At 42.0% G+C, this 20,588-nt stretch overlaps 1 protein-coding gene across 9 annotated transcripts in view; it reads left to right on the top strand.

The window, feature by feature from the left end:
- ZDHHC2 (zinc finger DHHC-type palmitoyltransferase 2) overlaps window positions 1-20,588 on the top strand; it is a 53,481-nt gene that overhangs the window by 7,372 nt on the left and 25,521 nt on the right. For all 9 annotated transcript variants that reach the window (XM_031943882.1, XM_031943876.1, XM_031943875.1 and 6 more), the window contains 3 exons: window positions 11,755-11,781; window positions 13,590-13,684; window positions 15,833-15,953. In XM_031943882.1, the coding sequence (XP_031799742.1) occupies window positions 11,760-11,781; window positions 13,590-13,684; window positions 15,833-15,953 (238 nt within the window). In that variant the 5' untranslated portion in view covers window positions 11,755-11,759. The remainder of the gene's footprint in view (window positions 1-11,754; window positions 11,782-13,589; window positions 13,685-15,832; window positions 15,954-20,588) is intronic.

Below are 20,588 nucleotides of genomic sequence, written 5' to 3'. Positions count from 1 at the left end.
TTTTCTTTGGTGTCTCTGGCACTTAATACAATGCCTGATCAATGCTTGTTGATTGACTAACTGCAGACATTGATCTCAGGGGAGAGTTGGGCCAGGAGACGAAAGCATCTTGAGTATGACATTACCTGTGGGACTTTGGCAGCCCCTTTACTTCTCTGGGTCTCAGTTTTTGCCTTCACAAAATGAAGGGATTGAACTGGTTGAACTCAGATGTCTGTCCCAATCAAGCATGGATTAAGTGCCTACTATGTGCCAGGCACTGTTGCTAAGTAGGAAGAAAAGCAGAAAGAGCTCCTTCCCTCAAAGAGGTCACAGATCAATATGGGAGATAGCAGGAAAACTAGCATATAGGTACATGATCTGTGCAGGGTAAACGGGAGGGAAGGAAGGGCTGCCTGCCGAGAACGGGACATTAGCTGAGTTCGGAAGGAAGCCAAGGAATCTGAGAGGCAGAGGGAGGCATCCAGGCTTGGAGGATAGCCAGAGAAGAAATTCAGAGCAGGGATGTCTTGTGTGGGTACCAGCATGGGCTCTGAATCTGTGGGGACTCTATGGAGATGGAAAGGAGGCTGGCTGTGCCATCCTGAAGATGTTGAGCCTTGTGCCGCTACCCACGGGGCATTCGAGAGGCATCCCAGCCAAAGATGCCCAGCGTCACCCAACTTGTTGCTCGCCACCTGCAGTGTCTCATGCAGGGGGTGCTCTGTGCCGCTGAGGACTGTGCTCGAGCTCCACAGCAGGGGTTCACTGGTATCCTTGGAAACTGCCAGGCATTTCTCCTTTCTGTGAGTTTCTATCTTTAACAGCGTGGATGGTCTGCTTTCACGGGCTTTTCTCCAGGCAGGCAATGTTGCTTTACTGGGCCCTTGTGAGGGGTTGTTGTCTAACTGTGATGATATGGCTCACTTTGGAATATGTGGGTATTTAGGGGAAAAATGGAGGAATAGAAGCTTGAATCGTGTAGGAGGTGTGTAGATTCCACCAGCAGCCATTTATCTGTAGGATGTCCTAAAAAACTAGGCTTGAGTTATTTCTGGTAGCTTGAAATTCTCCCCAAATTTTTGGGACACCCTCTATTAAGTATGTACTCTGTTCAATAGCCAAAATAAAACAGCCTCTGCCGAGGGACCATTTCTGTCAAGTGCTCTATGATGATCATCGTGACTAGCACCTATAAAGTCATCACTTGTGGACAATAGTTGGGACATATCTTGAACTCATCACTCCCTCTCCCTCACTCCCAATTCCCACCCAAGGAGCTGCTAAATTTTGTTGTTTCTACCTCTCCCTCTCAGCTTTGGTCCTCCTTTGTCCATTCACATTGTCCTTCCCCTGCTCCAGGCTCTTGTTACCTTCTACCTGGACTCCCACAGGAGCCTCCCTTAGCCTCTCTACCTCAAGTGTCTCTCTCTAGAATCCATCCTTGACTCGGCTACCAAGGGGATTCCCCCAAAAAGCAGATCTGACCATGTCACTTCCCTTTCAGTGAACTCCCAGTGGCTCCCAGTTACTAGGGTTCTCTGCTTGGCACTTAAAACCCTTCACAAGCCAGCTTCCTCCTTTCAGACTTCCTTCCAGACTGCTCTCACATTATCCCATTTGTCTGTTGAACAATCTTTCTTTCTGTTCCTCACAGAGGCTATTCTATCTCCCACATTCCTACCTTTTCCCAGGCTGTGCCTCACGCCCGGGATGCCTTCCCTCCTTACCACTGTCTCTCCAAATCTAAGTCCAAGAGGCCACATGAAGTCTGATCCCTCCCTGGGTCTTCCCTCCCCCACTATCTACCTTGGGCTTATTTTGTAATCTTCATAGATGTTTCCTCTGAACGAAAGCGAATTTTGGGGAGGTAGGAATTGTTTCACTTATTTTTGAATCCCTCCTATAAGTCATTCAGCTATGTCTTTCTCTTGGTGACCTCATGGACCACAACATACTTTCTATTCTCCTCTACCTCCTGAAGTCTGGCCAGGTTCATATTCATTGTTCCCATAACACCATCTGTCTCATGTCATCTCTTTTTCTTTGCTTTCAATCTTTCTCAACACGAAAGTCTTGCCCAGTTGTTTTTGTTCTCATTCATATCTGACTCTTTTGTGTCCCTATTCGGGGTCTTCTTGGCAAAGATAGTGATTTGGTTGTCATTCCAGCTCATTTGACAGATGAGGAAACTGAGCAAAATTAAGTGACTTGCCTGGGACCACATAGCTAGCAGAATTCAAGACTGGATTTGAACTGAGATCCTGCTGGCTTCAGGACCAGTGCTCTATCCCCTCTACCCCCAGCTGCCCTTTTCTTACCCAGAGGAGATGACAATGATTTAACCCTTTGCCAATTCCTTAAGTCATTGTCCTTGGACTTTGTTCTAGTTCTTTTAGCCACTTCCTTCTCTGAAATAACAGAGCAGATCACAGAGCTCAAGGGGACCAGGGAACTGATTTAGGGGGACTGCCATCTAAATCAGATCACAGTGGAAGAAATCAAACCGTGGCGTGCTGGGAAGTTGGCAAGGGTTCTGGGGGCAGACAATGAATGAGCTGTCTGTTGCAGCCTCTGATGCTATTGCCATGCCTTCCTCCAGCAATGCCTTCCTGCTTTCTCATCCCCTTGAGACCCCTGATGGCTCATTAGGAAGAATTGTAGCTACAGTTATTGAAGGAGACTAGGAACCATCATCTGCAGCAAGAGTGTGGAGGCTGGGCACGGCAGCTTCCGATTCTGAAAGGCCTTTGGGTGATTTGGGGCTCCTTCAAAGCCGGGATAAGTCACGTGGGGTGTTAATTGTGGAGTGCCATGTTCTTCACAGTAATAATTTATATGTCCTTCAGCAATGATTATTAGTTTGTCAGCAATAAGTGGACGATCTAATGAGTGCCTCGGAGGATTTAAATTTTCAGTAGAGACAGAATATAAGCTAAATGAAGAAGACCAAGGACACAAGAGATAATTTTGCAGTAGTGTGCCGGTCACTGACTTGAAATTGATGGTTTCTAACAATGCCCAGAAGCCCTATCTTAGTATCCTTGTGGTCTGGGGGGATTCTGGGCTTCTAAAGGCACTGCCAGTTCTGCCCTAACCTCTAGGATCCTGGGAAAGTCACTTTAATGCCCTGTGCCTCAGTTTCCTCATTTGTCAAAAGAGGAAGGTTGGACTCAGTGGCCTATAAAGTCCCTTCCAAGTGTAAATCTATGATTTTTATAATCCCCTTCTGGGGTGTTGGTGGCTAAGTGGTAGGAAGGGGACCATCAACCATTCATAGACTAGTACTCTTTTGGTACTTTACGTGGGAGATCTTGGACAAATGATAAAGTGACATACATTGGAGACACTGAACCCTTTGACATTATCACTGCAGGTGAAGACTTAGTGAAGGATCAACTCAATGGAAGAAAAACCCAGCAGCACTCCTTAGGCAAGCAAATCTAGAATAGCAGAATTGTCTTTACTGGGTGATCTGGGTGATCCTAGCCAACCAGAAATATCTCCTTCAGTTTGTGCCTATTTCTCTGGATTCCTTTCTTCACTACCCCCCCCTTCCCCTGCTTTTCAATCTCCTTTAATATGTTCTCTTCCTCTGTTAGAATGCAAGTTCCGTGGGGGCAGGAATTATCCTTCTTTCTACTTAAATTTATATTCTCAGTCCTTATCAAATTGCCCAGCGCATAGTAAGTGCTTAATAAAAGCTTGTTGATTTGACATCATGAAATGGGACTCTTGGTCAACTGGCCTTTCAGTGCTCCAAGATGACCATGAAGATCACTGCAGCTTTAGGGCATCATCTGATACAGAAAATGAAGAAGCAAAAAAATTCTAGAGATTTTGAATAAGACTCTCCAAAATAACTAACCATATAAATTATCAGTCATCTCAGATTTTTTGTGACCCCGGTTGGAGTTTTCTTGGCAAAGATAGTGGAGTGGTTTGCCATTTCTTTCTCCAGCTCATTTTAAACATGAGAAAATTGAGACAAACAGAATAAAGTCACTTGTCTAGGATCTAGTAAGAATCCTGGCCAGATTTAAACTCAGGTCTATCTGTCTTCAGGCCTGGTGCACTATCCACTATGGCACCTATCTACCCTAATACTTAGTGACATTAGATCAAAAGTGGCTCTGGGGAAGGTACATTTTTTCTTGTTTTTTGTTTTATTTTTTAAAAGCTTTTTATTTTCAAAACATATGCATAGTTTTCAACATTCGTCCTTGCAAAATCTTGAATTTCAATTTTTTTTCTCCCTCCTTTCTCCCCATCCCCTCTAGTAGATGGCAAATAATCCAAAATATGTTAAACATGTGCAATGGGAAGATAAATTCTTTAAATATATGTTGAAAGGTATCATTTTGGATTAAGGAATTAGATATCAAAAAATTTTCTCCTGTTATACTCTCTTTAAAAGTTAGAAATTGCTCAGCACAGCAATACAGGATATATTAAAGTATATCACATATAGGAAAAATATATTTTAATTGCTTTAATGTGACACCATTTTCTAATCAAATACTTATACAGTCAGACCATCAACTCTCTAGGGCAAGGTCAAAACAAGTTAGAAGAAAGAGTAAATGTTAAGAAGACATTATATGCAGTTAAAACCATTCTAACTTGACCTATTCAAAAAACCTTTTGATCGTTCCCCAAATGGGAAATGAATAACAAAAAGGACATTGACATAGACATTCATCATATCCTATAAATATTGAACTTATATATAGAACAGTCACCACAAACAGGAGGTTGAAAGAATACAGAAACCAGCTCACATTCTTGCTGTGCAGAGACCTTGCAGCTGAGGGCAGCACCAATCTAGCCTCCAGAGGAGACAGAGGGATGATCCTATATAACCTGCTGTGCCTCAGAAAGCAGTGAAGATCAGCAGAAGGGAGAACCAGCCTCCAGGGAGACTGGTAGGAGATCCATCTGAGTCAAATCACCCCAAGGGCATTTATAGACAGAACTCTGGAGGGACAACAAACAGCAGTATGACTAGATCTGCCAGCATTTCTTTAACAAACTCTTCATGGTGATAACAAAATCATCCCCATGGGATTCCAATTTCTCTGTTTCCTAGTGTGCCATATGAAAAAGTGGAAATATGTCTAGAGAACTCAGCTGAAATTCATGCTAGAAGTGACACGATTTTATTTTTTAATTGTATTATGTTTTTCCAAATGTCAGGATAGTTTTCAACATTCATCTTTGCAAAACCTTGTGTTCCAAATTTTTCTCCCTCTCCCTCCTCCCCAGACAGCAAAGCAATCCAATATAGGTTAAACGTGCAATTCTTCTAAATGTATTTCCATATTTGAGTGACACAATTTTAAAAGCATTTACTCAAAGAGTGGATTTTCAATATATCTGAAAGCAAGGAAGATAAAAGATGACTGGAAAAAAAAAAACAATATACTGTGCTGTTCCCTCAAAAGGAAACTGAGGTGACATTGACCACAGTTGGTCCAGGTGCAGGCTTTCTTGCCTCTGTAAAGCCCTCCTCCATGAACTTGATGAAAATATGGGAAATAAACAAGCAGGTCTCACTAGTTTCTATAGAAAGCCCCATCTTCATAGTCACCACAGGCTGAAGGAAAGAGCTGCCGCAGTGGCGCTCCCCTGGATATAGAAGATGCCATCTCTCTATAAATGCTAGTGTGGTTTAGAATGCAAAATGTTAAGGCATCATAGCAGAATCCAAAAATGGATTCACGCTTTTCTTGGCTAACTTATACTGAAATTTAGTACAATTTCTTTCTTACAGTTTTCTTACTACCTTCCTAAATTCTATTTTTTACTATACTAATTCATTTTGCTGTGGTTCAAAAGAGGTGCTTGTGATTAAAAAGACATGCTACTTTGGGGAGTCATGGAGACTTGGATTCAAATTCTGCTTCAAGTACCAGTTATCTCTTTAATCCTGAGCAAATTTTCTCAATTGAAAAATTCAGGAGTTATATTCAAATGTTTTGGGGTTTTTTTTAAGCAGTTGAGGTGATTTCATTAACAACTAGTAGGTGTCTAAAATCAAATTTGAATTCAGGTCCTTCTGATTTTATAACTGGTGTTCTATTTTACCATCTAGGTTGACCCTTGAATAACTTTTAAGATCTTCTCTAGTTCCATTTCTCCAATAGCAGTAAGTGATGAAAGAGAGGAAAATAAAAAACTTTAATTGATCAAAAGTAATAATAAAATGTGGCCTCAGGAAGCCATGGGCAAGTGCCTTAGCTTCTGTATGCCTCTGTAAAAGGGAGATAATAACAGCATTCACTTTTATTGTGAGGATCAAATGAGATCATTTTTGTGCCTGGTATACATGGGTGCTATATAAATGCTTTTTTCCTTCAATGGCCAGGGAATGCCCTGGTTCTTTCCCTCCAAGAGACTGCTGTATCTCCATCCCTGGAAAGGACTAAAAAGCAGGCAGAAATGACCTTAACCGGCACGTTTTTTTCTCCACCTTCTGGCCCCTGTTCTATTATTCTGCCTTTGGGCTATTACTATTTAGGAGACATTGTAGAGAGTTGTAATGGATATATATATGTATGTATGTATGTATGTATGTATTTTTTTTTTGTCTGTCCCAAATCTTAGTTTAGATTTTATATAGGGTTTGCTGGCGTTTTTAACTGTGAGTTTGTCTATATGCCAACATTTTACAGTCTTGTTACAGGAATCTGGGAGAAAACCAGACTGGGGCTTGAACCTCTCAGCCAGGGTAAGGGTGGGAGTAAGGGGGGAATCTGCTTTCCTCATTCTTATCATCAGGTGCCATCTGTTTAAATTGGCTTCTTCTTGGCTTACCAAGGCGTTTTTACTGTGCAGATGCACAAAGGACTGGCAAATCATCTTGTTTAATGCTTCCTCATTCTAGAGGAGAAAGACATACATCAGAGCTTGCAAACTGGTAGGAATCAGCACTTGGTCTGATGTCTTGGTCATGGGGTCTTAGCAGCCACTGTGAGACCCCTGGCCTCCAGAAGGAGACTCTTTCCTGGTCACCCCAGGGTCCCGTTGGATCTAACACAGCAAAGGATTAGAGTTTAGGAAGAACAGCAATGAAGTGGCAAATGGGCTATTGGGAAGGAAAAACTTGGAAAGCATTATTTCAGCTGTTTACCTAGTGCAAACCCTAGGAGGTGAGCTGTAGACAAATTATTATCTCCTGAGGAGGATTGTTTTCATAGGGATTGAGTGACTCTCCCAGGACATACAGAGAGAAGGGGGTGCCGGCAGGTCTTTCCATGGAGATGGAAGGTTCTTTTAGTGGACTGATGTCTGGAGGAGATCTCTGGACACATTGCTCCATGCTCAGGACCTCCAGTGTTGAGGTTTTTGCGAGTATGTGTTGGTTGGGCCTGTGGATTGCAGGTTTTGGGGAGACAAAGATTACCAGGGGCCCTAATAGGTTTTGCCTCAGGAAATTGTGCCTCGATTCAGGTTGACTGTGAGTAGGAGTCCAGGGCAGTGTGGGGGAATGGGAGACTTATGACTGCTCAGTTGCCAGGAGATTCCCAGCTATGACAAGTCAGAAATCAGAGGACCTTCAATCTAGAGCTACGTGAGACCCCAGAGATCACTTGGTCCAACTCCCTCATTTGAGAGCCAAGAGATTGAATGAATTGGTTCTGACCAGCATCAAGGGCAAGATTTGATTCCATAGTTTCTGACTAAAAAGCACAAGAGGTCATTTGATCCAGCCCCCTGCCTTCAGGCACTATAGTGGGTTCAGTTTTAGAAGCTGGGGCATAGTCGGGGAGGGAGGTTGTCACTAGTCCAAGTTCTCTGCACAAGCAGGTCGCACAGGGGACCCAGCCCTTGTGCCATACATGCTCCTGATGGCCCAGGTGCTGGGGGGTGGGGTCGTGCCCCTGGGGCTTGGGTCTAGGTTCAAGGATTTGGCTGATAGTTCCCCAGGAGCCCTTCAGCTGCTCCCATAGGATTCAGCACTGTTTTGTTCCTTCTGCTCACGTCCTCATCCTTCATCACTGAAACTGCAGATTACAATTGTGGCAACTTGACTTAGAATGGGAGATCTGGTTAGACTGTGACTGACTCATTTAACCTAATGAACAGAAACAAATGAGTAAGTACAATCAAGACTGGCAGAAAGAAGCCCAGATTTTTGATGTATCCAGAAAAAGCTCTGCTCAGGAGAAAAGCGCTACCTCCCCTCCCTGGAGTGTTACCACCCCCCATGCTGAAAAGCAGGGTCCTAGTAGAGAACTAAGTGACTGCCTTATTGGGGGGAGGGAAAGGGGCTTTGGCAAGGGTCTTCACTGTCTGCAGGTGCCATCTTCCTGATGGCCTCCAAGGTTAGACCCTTCTCAATCCCTGCTGAACAGGGAAAAACAGTGTCCTGTAAAATGGTTCCTTGTAGCCTCTGAGCACACACAGAAACCCATTCTGCTGTTCTGTGGTTCTGCCAGTTCCTTCCAAAGAACAGCTGGGAGCCTTCCTGCTTCCCTCCTTTGCTCCCTCCCACTGCGCTGCCACTTCCTTTCCTCATCTGTTTTCACATATAAGGAGAATGTCAATGTGGGGAGAAGTCACTTCCTCCAGGAGCTGGCTCCTCACTGCACAGCCAGACTAACTTGTAGATTATCAGAGATCATGTTCATGAGGGCCCTGAGCACTTGTCCCCTTGTGTAGCCACAAAGCAGGAGAGAGTCACAAATGACCAAGGACCACTGGGAAGTTTTCTCCAGCTCTCTTATTAGCCATCCTTCTGATGCTGACAGATGCAGCAGTACTTGATCTCCTGATCTCTTAAGTGTAGAGATGAGGCAGTCAAAGGCAAGCCCAGCTTAGAAATGAACCCACTTGCAAAGTTTTTAGAAATGGATAATTTTATTTTAACTAATAATGGTGCTAGGGTTTGTATAGTTACTTCAAAGTTAGCAAAGCACTTTCCAAATACCTCATTTTATAGTTACAATAACCCTTGTGAGGTAGATGCTATTTTTGTTCCCATTTTTCCAAATGGGAAACTGAGGCAGAGAGAATTTGTGTGGCTTGCCTAGGTTCACATAGCTAGTAAATGCCTGAAGCAGATTTGAATCTGATTCCAGATGCAGAGCTCTATCTCCTATACCAATTAACTGCCTCTGATTTTATTTTTGGGAGTCCATTTTTTTCTTTTTAAATGACTGTTTTTGCATCCCTTTGCCACCCACTTTCCAGTGAGCTATCCTTTGAAACAAAGAAGCAACAAAGTCAGCCATTACAAACAGCTGAAAGATATATGGTATCCCATAGTCCCCCACCTCTGCCAGGAGAAAAGGGCAATATTTTATTGTTTTGGGGTTTTTTTTATTTTTTAGAACCATATGTAAAAGTCATTTAATGAAAATCTGAGTTTTTTTTTACAAGAAAATTTTTTAGCTTTTTATTTTCAAAATATATGCATAGTTTTCAACATTTACCCTTGTGTTCCAAATTTTAACTCCCTCCCTCCCCAAGCCTTCCCAATATATATGTTAAACATGTGCAATTCTTTCACACATATTTCTGCAATTATGCTACACAAGAAAAATCAGATCAAAAAAGGGAAAAAAGAAAAGAAAAAAAAAGCAAACAAAAAAAGTGGAAATATTGTTATGATCCACATTCAGACCCCTCAGTCCTCTCTCTGGATGCAGATGTCCCTCTCCATCACAAGTCCATTGGAACTGACCTGAATCACCTCATTATTGAAAAGAGCTACAACCATTAGAATTGATCATCCCATAATCTTGTTGCTTATATATAGTGTTCCCTTGATTCTACTCACTTCACTAGAATCAATTCCTGTAAGTCTCTCCAGGCCTTTCTGAAATCCTCCTGCTGGTCATTTCTTATAGAACAATAATATTCCATAACATTCATATACCATAACTTATTCAACCATTCTCCAACTGATGGGCATCCACTCAGTTTCCAGTTCCTGGGCAATGTTTTTTCTCATCTTTTAGGATCAAGTAGAAACTGTTTCTTTGTATTTATAGCCCTTTCACCTAACACAATACCTATGAAGTAGGTACTTTATAAACACCACCTATCAATTTATTTTTGTATCATTCTCCTGTTTCTGCTTTCTTCCCTGTATATTATCCTGCAAGTTTTGTTGGCCTCCTCCTCCTAATTCTCATTGTTTTTCTCCTACAAAAACAATTAGTGGGCTACAACCATTTAATCATAGATGGGCATCCACTTTGGCCATCACAAAAAGGTGCTGCTATGAATATTTTTGTGCATAAGAATCTTTCTTGCTATCTGCAACTTCCAGACTGTCTGACTCTAGGCAAGTTGCTTTGCCTCTAATTGCCTTAGTTTTCTCATTTGTAAAATGAGGATAATAAGATCATCTATTTCCCACTTATATGGATCAAATGAGATAACATTGTTAAAGAATGCTTATTCCCTCCCTACATTTTCCTTGGGCCATATGCTTTAGCACATCTCAGAGTCAAAGGACCAACTGAATTTTTTAATGCCTTTATCTATATATCTAAATTGCTTTCTTGAAAGGTTCAACTAACTTGCAGTTCTAACAAAAGAGTATGAATGTACATGCTTTTCAATGGCCCCTGCACCATGGGCTATGTCCCTCTCTTGTCCTCTTTGCTAGACAGAAAGCCATAATTCAGAATAATTTTTATTTGCATTTTAGTTATTACAAGTCATTGGGAACAGTCATTGATAGGATTAATAGTTTGCAATTCTTCTTCTGAGAACTCTTTGTTCATTTCCTTTGATTGCTTATCCACTGGGAAAATGACTCATTATATTATATACATATATATTATATATGTTAGTTATGTATTATGTATTAGATCTCAGACCACTGTCTGAGAAATTAGATATAAAAATTTTATTTTTCCAAATCAAGCGATTCCCTTCATTTAGTAATATTTTTCTTTAGTATGTGCAAAAGTTTTTCAATTTTATATCTGAAATTTTCTGTTTCATGATAATTTTGTTTAGTTAATTGTAATTCTTCTGATGTGAAAGGCACCCCAAATTTCATTTGTAGAATCTTATGGAGATCACCAACTGTATATAAAGGGAACAGGGGATTTAAGAAGTAAAGTGACCTTTAGGTAGAAGATGAGATTCTATTTGCAAAGCATCAGCACAGTGTCTGACATATAGTAGACATTATATAAATACTAGTTATTATTATTAGAAGAATTAGATTTATTCTTGTTGGCAAGACCAGACAAGAAAAGAAAGGGAAGTTCCTGAAGGACAGATTTGGGTTCAATGTAAGAAAAAGCTCTTAACAATTAGGACTGTACCAATGTTGAGTGAGCTAATTCAGGTGGTAGAGAATTTTCCATCACTAGAGATGTTTAAGCAAAGACTGGCTGCCCACTTGTGGGGGCTGTTGTAGAAGGAATTCTGGGCTGGCGGTGGATTGAATTAGATTGTTTCTCAGAGCCCTTCATTGAATGAATTGATAACAGTGTTGAATGGCACAAAGCCAAGGCCGGATCTCTGAGACCTCCCACTCAAGCTTCCTTCTCCTTCAGGATGACATTGATCTATTTTTTAGTGGCTATTTCTTCCTTGGGGATTGCTTAATGTGGGGCTGGATGACCTCTTCGGCTTGTGTTGTAAACCAGATAGTTTCTTCTGACTGGGATGGTTTGTAACAGTCCCATCCACCCATCTCTGTGGTACCTGAAATCCTTTCTGGTTCTTAAAAATTAAATAGTAGCATAGTCCATAAATGCTGCACATTACTCACAACCAACATTATTCTGTTTTTTTTTCCCACAGTGTCAATGGAAAATATTGGCGAACAAGGTAAATGTTTTCTTAAGTGACTTTGAATGTAGGTCATATTTCAGAATCTCCTCCTCAGTGTTAAACCAAAAACAAAACTCACCACACATGAAGTGAGGACAGTCATCCCGCGGTAGCAGTAGAGGAAGTCCTATTCTCTTCCTAAATTCCAGGATAATGTATTGTCCTACAATTGTGGCAGTATACTGGCTGGGTCAAGGGCCCCGAGGCCTCAAGATGTCACACTAGCCTCTCCTTGGAGATGTTATTTCCCAGGAATGTACAGCAGCTATTGAGGAGGGCCAGCCTGGTCCGGATAAAGGACCAAGAGCCTTAAGAAGGTCAGAAAGACCTGGGTGCCTCTGACACTTACTGTCTGACCGTGGGTAAATCCCTTGAAGAGAGTTGCAAAAAAGGTACTCTACCTACATCTGGAGAAGGAATATCCTCTTCTAGGAGTTTCCCTACAACCAAGAAGTAACAGGACTAACCCTGTTCAGATAGTTCTGAATTGGTGTGAATTAGAGCTTGCTGTAGCTACTATTGGCTGGAGCTTCTCTTGCCCTGCTGTGATTCACTAGATTAATATTGTTCCTCGCCACATTTAAGCATTAATTCCCCTTTAAGCTGTACTTGAAAACCACTCTATAGCCTCCATTTTTTAATTAATTTATTTGAAACTTAAATAGAAAAAGAAAAAAATTGCCATGTGTACAGCAGAACATGAGAGGATTCAAAATATAAAGCAATAAATTTCCACTTCAAGAAAGCCTATATAAATAATAAATACTACGCATCAGAGCTAGCCATCTTTGCTTTTCTTATAGGTTTTCTTTTGTTCTCTGCTCTGCTGTTTTTACTTCTTCACCCCTCCCCAAAGAAGGCTACAATTAAACAAGGATATATTTATATGTTCTCGGTAGCCTACATTTAAACAAAATCATCTTATATAATATAATTTTGTTTGAGTTTTTGTTTGAGCTGATTAAGATATACACCATATTGGAATGACTATGCATTCAATGATGTCCCAGATCATTGAAGAAATGTAATATTTTCTTGCCAATTGGCCCAATACTAGCATTATAAAAATGTGTGCCTTATATTCCTATCCATCGGAGAAGCTCTTTGAATTGATAAACTTAGAGAAATATTGAGAGCCACTAGAGAAATAAGGTAACTACTCACCTGGGGACCAATTGTATAGCTTTGCTTATTAGCCTAATGAATTATGGGTGTCAATAGCCACATGTTTCTTCTGAGCGTTTATTGTCTTACTATCAAAAGTACTTTGTACTTTCCTTATCTGTGTTTGGATACCCAGTGTTTAGCCCACTGCCTGGCATGTGATAGGGTTATAATAAAATAGCTAGGTAGTTGGCAAACTAATTGGAAGTCACAAAGCTTCACTGTGATCTTTTCAAAAACCAAATCCCCACTAAGACAAGAATTATTTCCACAGTAAAAAAAAAAAAAAGTCCTATCACCATTGGGATTAGCTTTGTGTGGCTCTAAATTGCTCTTTCCTTAGAGTGCCCAGCAGCCATTTGTTTGGGGAGACATACATATGTGCAAATGGGAGCATTTCAAAATATGGGTGGGCTCTGGGCTTAATTGAATTAACTAGGACAGATTTTGCCTTTGGGCTTGAAATGCAGCCATTTATTCAGTTTTTTTCTTCCCAGCCATTTATTCTTACTGTTTCACATTTACAAAGATTGATAAGGAGTTATTTACAGATTTTGAAACAAATACGCTAGAGAATTGCTGTGATACACACACCCTTTGATTTATGTCTTACAACAAAAATTGTGATTCTCTTCTTCCAGTTGTATGTCTCATAGTATATCACTTGCTGTTTGCGATGTTTGTCTGGTCTTACTGGAAAACCATCTTCACAATGCCGATGAATCCTTCAAAAGAAGTAAGTTAAAATTTGAATAACAGTATCTGAAGTTTTACCTTAAGTGTGCAGCTAGGGGGCACAGTAGACAGAGCCCTGAGTCTGGAGTTAGTAAAAATCTGAGTTCAAATTCTGCCCCAGGCACTTACTAGCTGAGTGACCCTAAGCAAGCCCCTTAACCTGTTTGTCCTCAGGTTCCTTATCTGTAAAAATGGAGATGACACAAGCAGCACCTTCCCAAAGTGGTTTTGTGGGCCAAATGAGATATTTGTAAAGCATTTAGCATAGTATCTGATACCTAGTATTATTATTACTTAATAAATGAGTTTCCTTCCTCCTTTTATCCCTTCCTTCCTTATTATAATTATATATATTATAAATTATTATATGATGCCTTTGGGGGGGAATTGTATGCATGGATAATTCTTAACATTAACCCTTGCAAGACCTCATGTCCCAATTTTCTCCCACTTTCCCTACCCCCTCCCCTAGATGGCAAGTAGTTCAATATATGTTTAAAGATATGAAGTGTTCTGCGGGTTGGGCTGGAGACAAGGCTAGCAAGTTGACGACAGATCAGAATGAAGAGAAGTTTTCAGCAAAGCCTTTGAGATAGGAAGAAAGAGACTTGGCAGGAATGGAGGGAAAGCCTTCTTGTCTTGGAGGCCTTTGGTCTGAAAGGGGATTTGTAAAGTCCTCTAGTCCATTGCTTTCACTTCCCAGATGAGTCTTGGACTGGAGGGTACATGGGATCTGAGGGGTGTGGGAAATGAGTTGTTGAAAGACCCTAGGAGGGTAGGAAGAAGGATTCTTTGTCCCTAGAGTCAACTCATCATGATGGAATTAAAGAGTCAAAGATATAGGGAGCTCTATTCTCTGAATGGTTAGGCATTGTCAAGGGAAAAAAAAAAAGGTAAAACAGCTAAAGATCCTCTCTCCTCAATTCCTTTTATTGAGAGAGTTTTGTTGATCAGTGGCCTTGAGGCTTCAAACAGCCCTAGCTCTGGATACAGGGGACATCTGGTTTAAATCATTCTCCAAAAACTTAGTGTTACTACCTTGGACATATTTTCCAGGGCCTCAATTTCCCCTCTCTGTCACACAAGGGAGAACTGGATTCAGCAGATCTGGAGATACATTCCAGATTTCTGATCCTCTATCCCTGGGTTAAGTCCCCAACCCATTTTTCAAAAGGATTATACCCATATAATGAATTGAGTAGAATTATAATTACTAATTAAAACAAAATCACTTAGAAGGCAAGGTAAATATATCAGACATTGGAAAACAACATCATTCTGCTTTATCCATAACCTTAAAGCACTAGGAGGCAAAATGAAGTTTATGTTTATACATGTTGAAAAGGTGCTCCTTTACCCTGCTTTACAATGGTAAAAGTAGAATCTGGAGGAGTGAACAGTCACCTTTGGTATGAGCCTGAATGAAGCTCTGGGAATCTTTATTTCTACCCTTACACTGAGTAGAGCAGGCTGACTTTGAAGTATCCATCCTAGACTTTGCCCTTCCTTTGGAGCCTGTTGTTCAGCCATTTTCAGCTGTGTTCAACCCTTTGTGACCCCTTTTAGGATTTCCTTAGAAAAGATAATAGAACCATTTTCCTTTTCCTTCTCCAGCTCATTTTGCAGATGAGAAAACTGAGCTTCTGGAGCTTCCGGAGCAGGGAGTTAAAGAGTCTCACTGGAGGAGCATGACTTACCCAGCTCCTGGGCCCAGTTTAATTAGGACTGCTTCTTACAGCAATTAGAGATGTTTGAATTCCAGAAGTTTTCAAATGAAGGCGTGATCATTTTTCCTGTCTCTTTTCAACTCCTTTGCTACATTTGGTAGCAAAGGCATCTCTGAAGTGATGAATATGAGGCAATTTAGCTTTCCCAGAAGGGTGATGGAAAAATCTTAGCCATATGTGTCCAGATGAGATTAAAGAAAATTTGCTGTGTCTTGTTTTTTATTATCATCTTCATTTCCACATCAAGAATAAAAATGAACCATAAGCAGATGAAGGCTAGAGTAGATCCTCCCATGGTACACATACTTTTATTTCATTGTTAATATAGTTAAGGATGTCTTTTCCCTGTTAGTTTAACAGAGGGGACCAATGAGTTGCCATTCCTTTGACTATACTCAATACCCTTTATAATTATTTGCCAGTTCCACCTGTCCTACGCAGAGAAAGAGCTGCTGGAACGAGAGCCTCGAGGGGAGACCCATCAGGAAATCCTTAAACGAGCAGCCAAAGATCTTCCCATCTACACAAGAACCATGTCTGGAGGTAAACCTCACTCTGTTGGGTCTGGGATGAGGGAGCATTTGCATGGCTCATCCTGAGTTCTGTAAAAAAGGGAACTTTAGACATTGAACATCATTTCAAATTTATTAAATTACAACAACCTAAACTAATGGAACAGCCAGCATTAAATATTGTGCAAATATGTGGGAATTTCATTAAGTCTTTAGAGCTAGAATATCACCGTGATGTGTGAAGCAATGTCATACGTGCCATTGCCAAGACGCCCTCTGATTTCCCTTTCATTCTGCCTGCTCCGGTTTGATTCATTGAGACTGCCATAAATCCTCCCCCACTATTTGTGGGGGACGTGACTGCTCTTTCAAAGGGGGGCTAGCCAGCCTACATTTGGCCATACAAGAGGTAAATTTAACTTGGCGTGGGAAAGTTATGTAATCTTTCTTTATTAAGGCAACAGCCATGTAGAAGGAATTTTGTGTCCATATGCATATGGAGTGAGGGTGGGAAGCAGTCATTTATCCAGCTTTTTAATTCATGTAAATTTATTTTTTGCCAGTGGCAGATCGTTTCATAAATCCCTCAGATGGCTCAGAGTGGGCCATTGATGTTTAGTCTCCATGTTCCAATGGCAGCCCCCAACCATCAGGGTGTCCGTGGCCAACTTTTTTTGGTAGGAGGGCTGCTCCTGTCGAAAGAAATGGGCTAGATTCCCCATCTTTCTAGGTCTCCCTCAGAGACTACCGAAGGAATGTTAGAACCCACATGTTGAACAGGGTCTGAAAAAGACCTTTAAAGCACCTACTTAAAGACCTGGAAATCTGAGGAATAGGAAACACCCCCCTTCCATCCCTGACCAAAGTGGACATTTCCAGGCAGAGCCGAGCTTCATTGAATTGCTGAGATATGTGAAAGGCAAGCTATTATTGATACAGAAAGGCTTCCAGAGTCCCCTGTGGCAAGGACAATCAGGGGAAGGGGAAAATGATAATAATAAACACTAACCTATCAAAAGTATTTCTAAAGTTTGCAAAAAAAGCCCTTTATCTGTTCTGAACTACCTCATTTGATTCTAAACAAACATCCTTCCAAAGACAGTACTAAAAGTACTTTTTTCCCCCCTGACACAATTGGGGTTAAGTGACTTGCCCAGGGTCACACAGCTAGGAAATGTTAAGTGTCTGAGGTCACATTTGAATTCTGGTCCTCCTGACTTCAAGGCTGGTAGTCTATCCACTGCACTATCTAGCTGCCCCTAAAAGTACTGTTTTTAACATAGTGCACATAAGAAAATCCAGGCTAATTAGATAAGTGCATGCTTGATTGTTAGGACTGGGGAGTAGGAAGCTGGGGTTCCCTAATCATCAGGCAGGTGGACCCCAAGGGAGACAGAGGCTGAAAATTGGATGAGGGTGGGCTGACACTTTCACTTGCCCATCTTCCTGGTCAGTCACACTGGCTTGATCTCAGATTTTGGAAACCAGATGGAAGAAGAGAATACTGGAAATGTGGCCAGAATTCCCTATCATCTAGCCTCCCACTCACCAGTGTCTCTCTTCCCATCCCTCCCTGGTCACAACCTTCTCCCCTAAGAATGCTGCTTCATATCTCACTGAAAAAACAGAGGCCATTTGCTGAGAATGCTCTTCTCTTCTTCCCCAATTCACATCACTCAGATGCTTCCCCTACTGTCTCCTTCATCCCTTTCAGTCATGAAGAGGAGGCCATTCTTCTTACCAAGGCAAACCCCTCAAGATGCACAAACGGTCCCGTTTCATGCAATCTTCTTTAACAGACTGTCTGTCATTCCCCATCCCAGCCCTCACATTAACCTTAATCTCTCCCAGTTTTCTGGCAACCAGCTGGTACGATGGAGACAGCAATCTAAATTCAATTCTGGCTTCAGTCACTTGCAAGCTATATGAATTTGGGCAAGTCTGTTTCCCTCAACCTCCACAACTTTAAAAAGGGACAATAAGAGCATCTACCTCTTCTTGTGAGAATCAAATGAGAAGATATTTGTAAAGAGCTGAGCACTATGCATGTTAAGTGCTACTACAAAGGCTACCATAACTATTATTACTGATTCCTTTTTGGTTACTTATTCACACACTCATGTCTCTCTCTTCTGCCTTCCTAAAATCCTTCCTGGCTCTAATTCTCCTGCTAGTTAGCATCTACTCTCCTCCTCCTTGAGAAGATTGCCTACCAGAGGTGCCCACACTTTCCTCTCAGTCTCTTGCCTTTCTGCCTTTCATCATTTCCCCAAAACTAGTCTTTCCAAAGTTACTCATGAGCTCTTCATTGTCAGATAATACTCTGTCTCCCATGCTGGATCTTCATTAAGGTTATCTTAATGAGTCATCATGAATGTCCATTTGTGTCCTGATCATGGATGATATCCAGGTTCCATCCTACATGGATGACCTCTGGGTTCTGTCCTGATTATGGATGTCCTCCAGGCTTTCACCTGATCATGGATGTCCTCCGGATTCTATCCTGACATGGATGTCCTCCGGGCTCTGTCCTGGGCCCTCTTCTCTCATCACTCAATGATCTCATCAGTTCCCCTGGGCTCAGTTATCTCTATGAGTCTCACATTTATTCTGCTCTAAGCTCTCTCCTTACACTCCCCCCAACTTTGCATCATTAATTGGTTGTTGAGCATCTCAAACAGGATGTTCATTAAACATCTTAAACTCAAAAAGGAATTCGGGCCTTGTGTAGAGGGAAATCACCCTCCTCCCATTCCCTCACCTCCTTCTTCTCTCAGGCTTGAAACCCAAGAGTCCACTCACATTCCTCCCTATTTCTCCCTTCTCCCCATATCCAAGCAGTGACTTTGCCTTTGAGTGTCTCCCCCTTCTGTCCTGACCTGCCACCTCTCAGGGGCAGACCTTCCTCTCACCTGGACTAATTCATCCTTCCTTCTCTAAAAGGATCATGAGGGTGATGACTGGACTTGCCGGTGAGATGGATTTCAATAATGAGACTGGGCTGCACAAGGTCCTCATCCCCACTCTGCCCTCCAGAATCTATTGCAATGGCTACATTGGTAGGTGGGTCTTCCTGCCCCAACCCTCCTCCTTCAGCCACTAAAAGGATCTTCTAACAGTGTAGACCCAAACATGTTGCCCCCCTCTCAGTAAACTCCAGTGGCTCTGTCATCTCCAGAATCAAATACAGAATGCTCTGCTAGGCCTTCAGAGCCCTTCCTTCATCACCTGCCCACCTACCTTCCCCAGCCTCTTACACTCCTTTCCTCACAGAACTTTCTGCTTCAGGAGGATTGGTCTCATAGCCATTCCTTGGGTACCACATTTTACCAGCTGGTTCTGGGCATTCTCTCTGATCTCTGCCCCCACTTCCCACTGCTGGCCTTCCGAGGCTTCCTTTAGGGCTCAGATCAACACCTGCCTTACCTGGCTTGATGTTTGCCCTTTATCTCCTCAGTTAGAGAAAGAATCGAGGGTCATCATTTCTCTTTGTCTCCAGTGCTTACCACCATGCTGAAATGCTTATGAGTGAACTGACTGTCTGATTCTACTCCTCTTTCTTCATATCCCTACTAAAACCCTGGTGAGCCCCCAGCATCAACTTGAGGTGACCCCAGTTAAGAGGAACAAGTCCTATCTACAGAAGTTCAGGCCTCTCCCCACTGGCCCCAGGGAGATCCTATAACCTGCCCTTACCACTAACCTTAACTATTCAGAACCTCAAGCAGTTTCCCTATCTTAGACCTACTGCAATCTCTTTGAGTGGAGGGAGTTTCCACACTGGCAAAATTGTAGGTCTTCCATATATATATATATATATATATATTAATAATATCCTACATTTCTTTATCTACATACCCAGCCACCAGATCTAGGAAGTGATTGTAGCAAATGACCCTAAGCAGTTCACACACACACACACACCCTTGACTCCATTTATCCCTAAAAGCTATCAGTAAGACCAGCCAAACTTGGCTTGAACACAACACCACTACTGTGGGCAGAGCGAACAAAAGGATGTTTCTGCTCAGTTTGTGAAAGAAAAAAAGTCTCTTTGTTATCCCAGCCAAGAGCAGCCATAGCTCCGCTCAGCTCAGTCTTCCTCCCAGTGTGGTCAGAGTCTACAAGGCCACAAAAGCGGACACTGGGCAGCACTGCCCAGGCCCTATCCCTGCTGTCTTCAGACCTACTTATCCAAAAGCCGAGCCATGGCAGAAGACCTTGCTGGTGGATCCCCGCCCATGAAGCTGCCATCTTTCTTATCATATATAAGAGCAGCTAGGAGGGTCCATAGAGTGCAGGGAGCCAAGCCTGGAGTCCACAAGACTTCCCTTCAAATTCAACCTCAGTTGCTTACTAGCTGAATGACTCTTAACCTCCCACTGTCTCAGGAAGGAATTGGCCCCAGGTCCGATCCTTGAGGAACCATAGGATTTTAACAAGTGGAGGAGAAGAGGGGATGGACCCAAAGCTAGAGCTATTATTTTGCCATTATTATTTTCCTCTAGTGGAAATGCAATTAATGACTCATAGGAATCAGCAGCCCAGTGCCCTTGCATGAGCTAGGATTCTTTCTGGCTCACGTGTTTGGTCATAGGATCACAGATTCTATGGAACTGGAAGAAAACCTGAAGGTCCAATCCTTTCACTTTACAGGTGGGAAAAT

Source organism: Sarcophilus harrisii, chromosome 6 (genome assembly GCF_902635505.1).
Source record: "Sarcophilus harrisii chromosome 6, mSarHar1.11, whole genome shotgun sequence".
Lineage (NCBI taxonomy): Eukaryota > Metazoa > Chordata > Mammalia > Dasyuromorphia > Dasyuridae > Sarcophilus > Sarcophilus harrisii.
The sequence above is the reverse complement of the archived record's forward strand: the minus strand, read 5'-3'. Positions and strand labels throughout refer to the sequence as shown.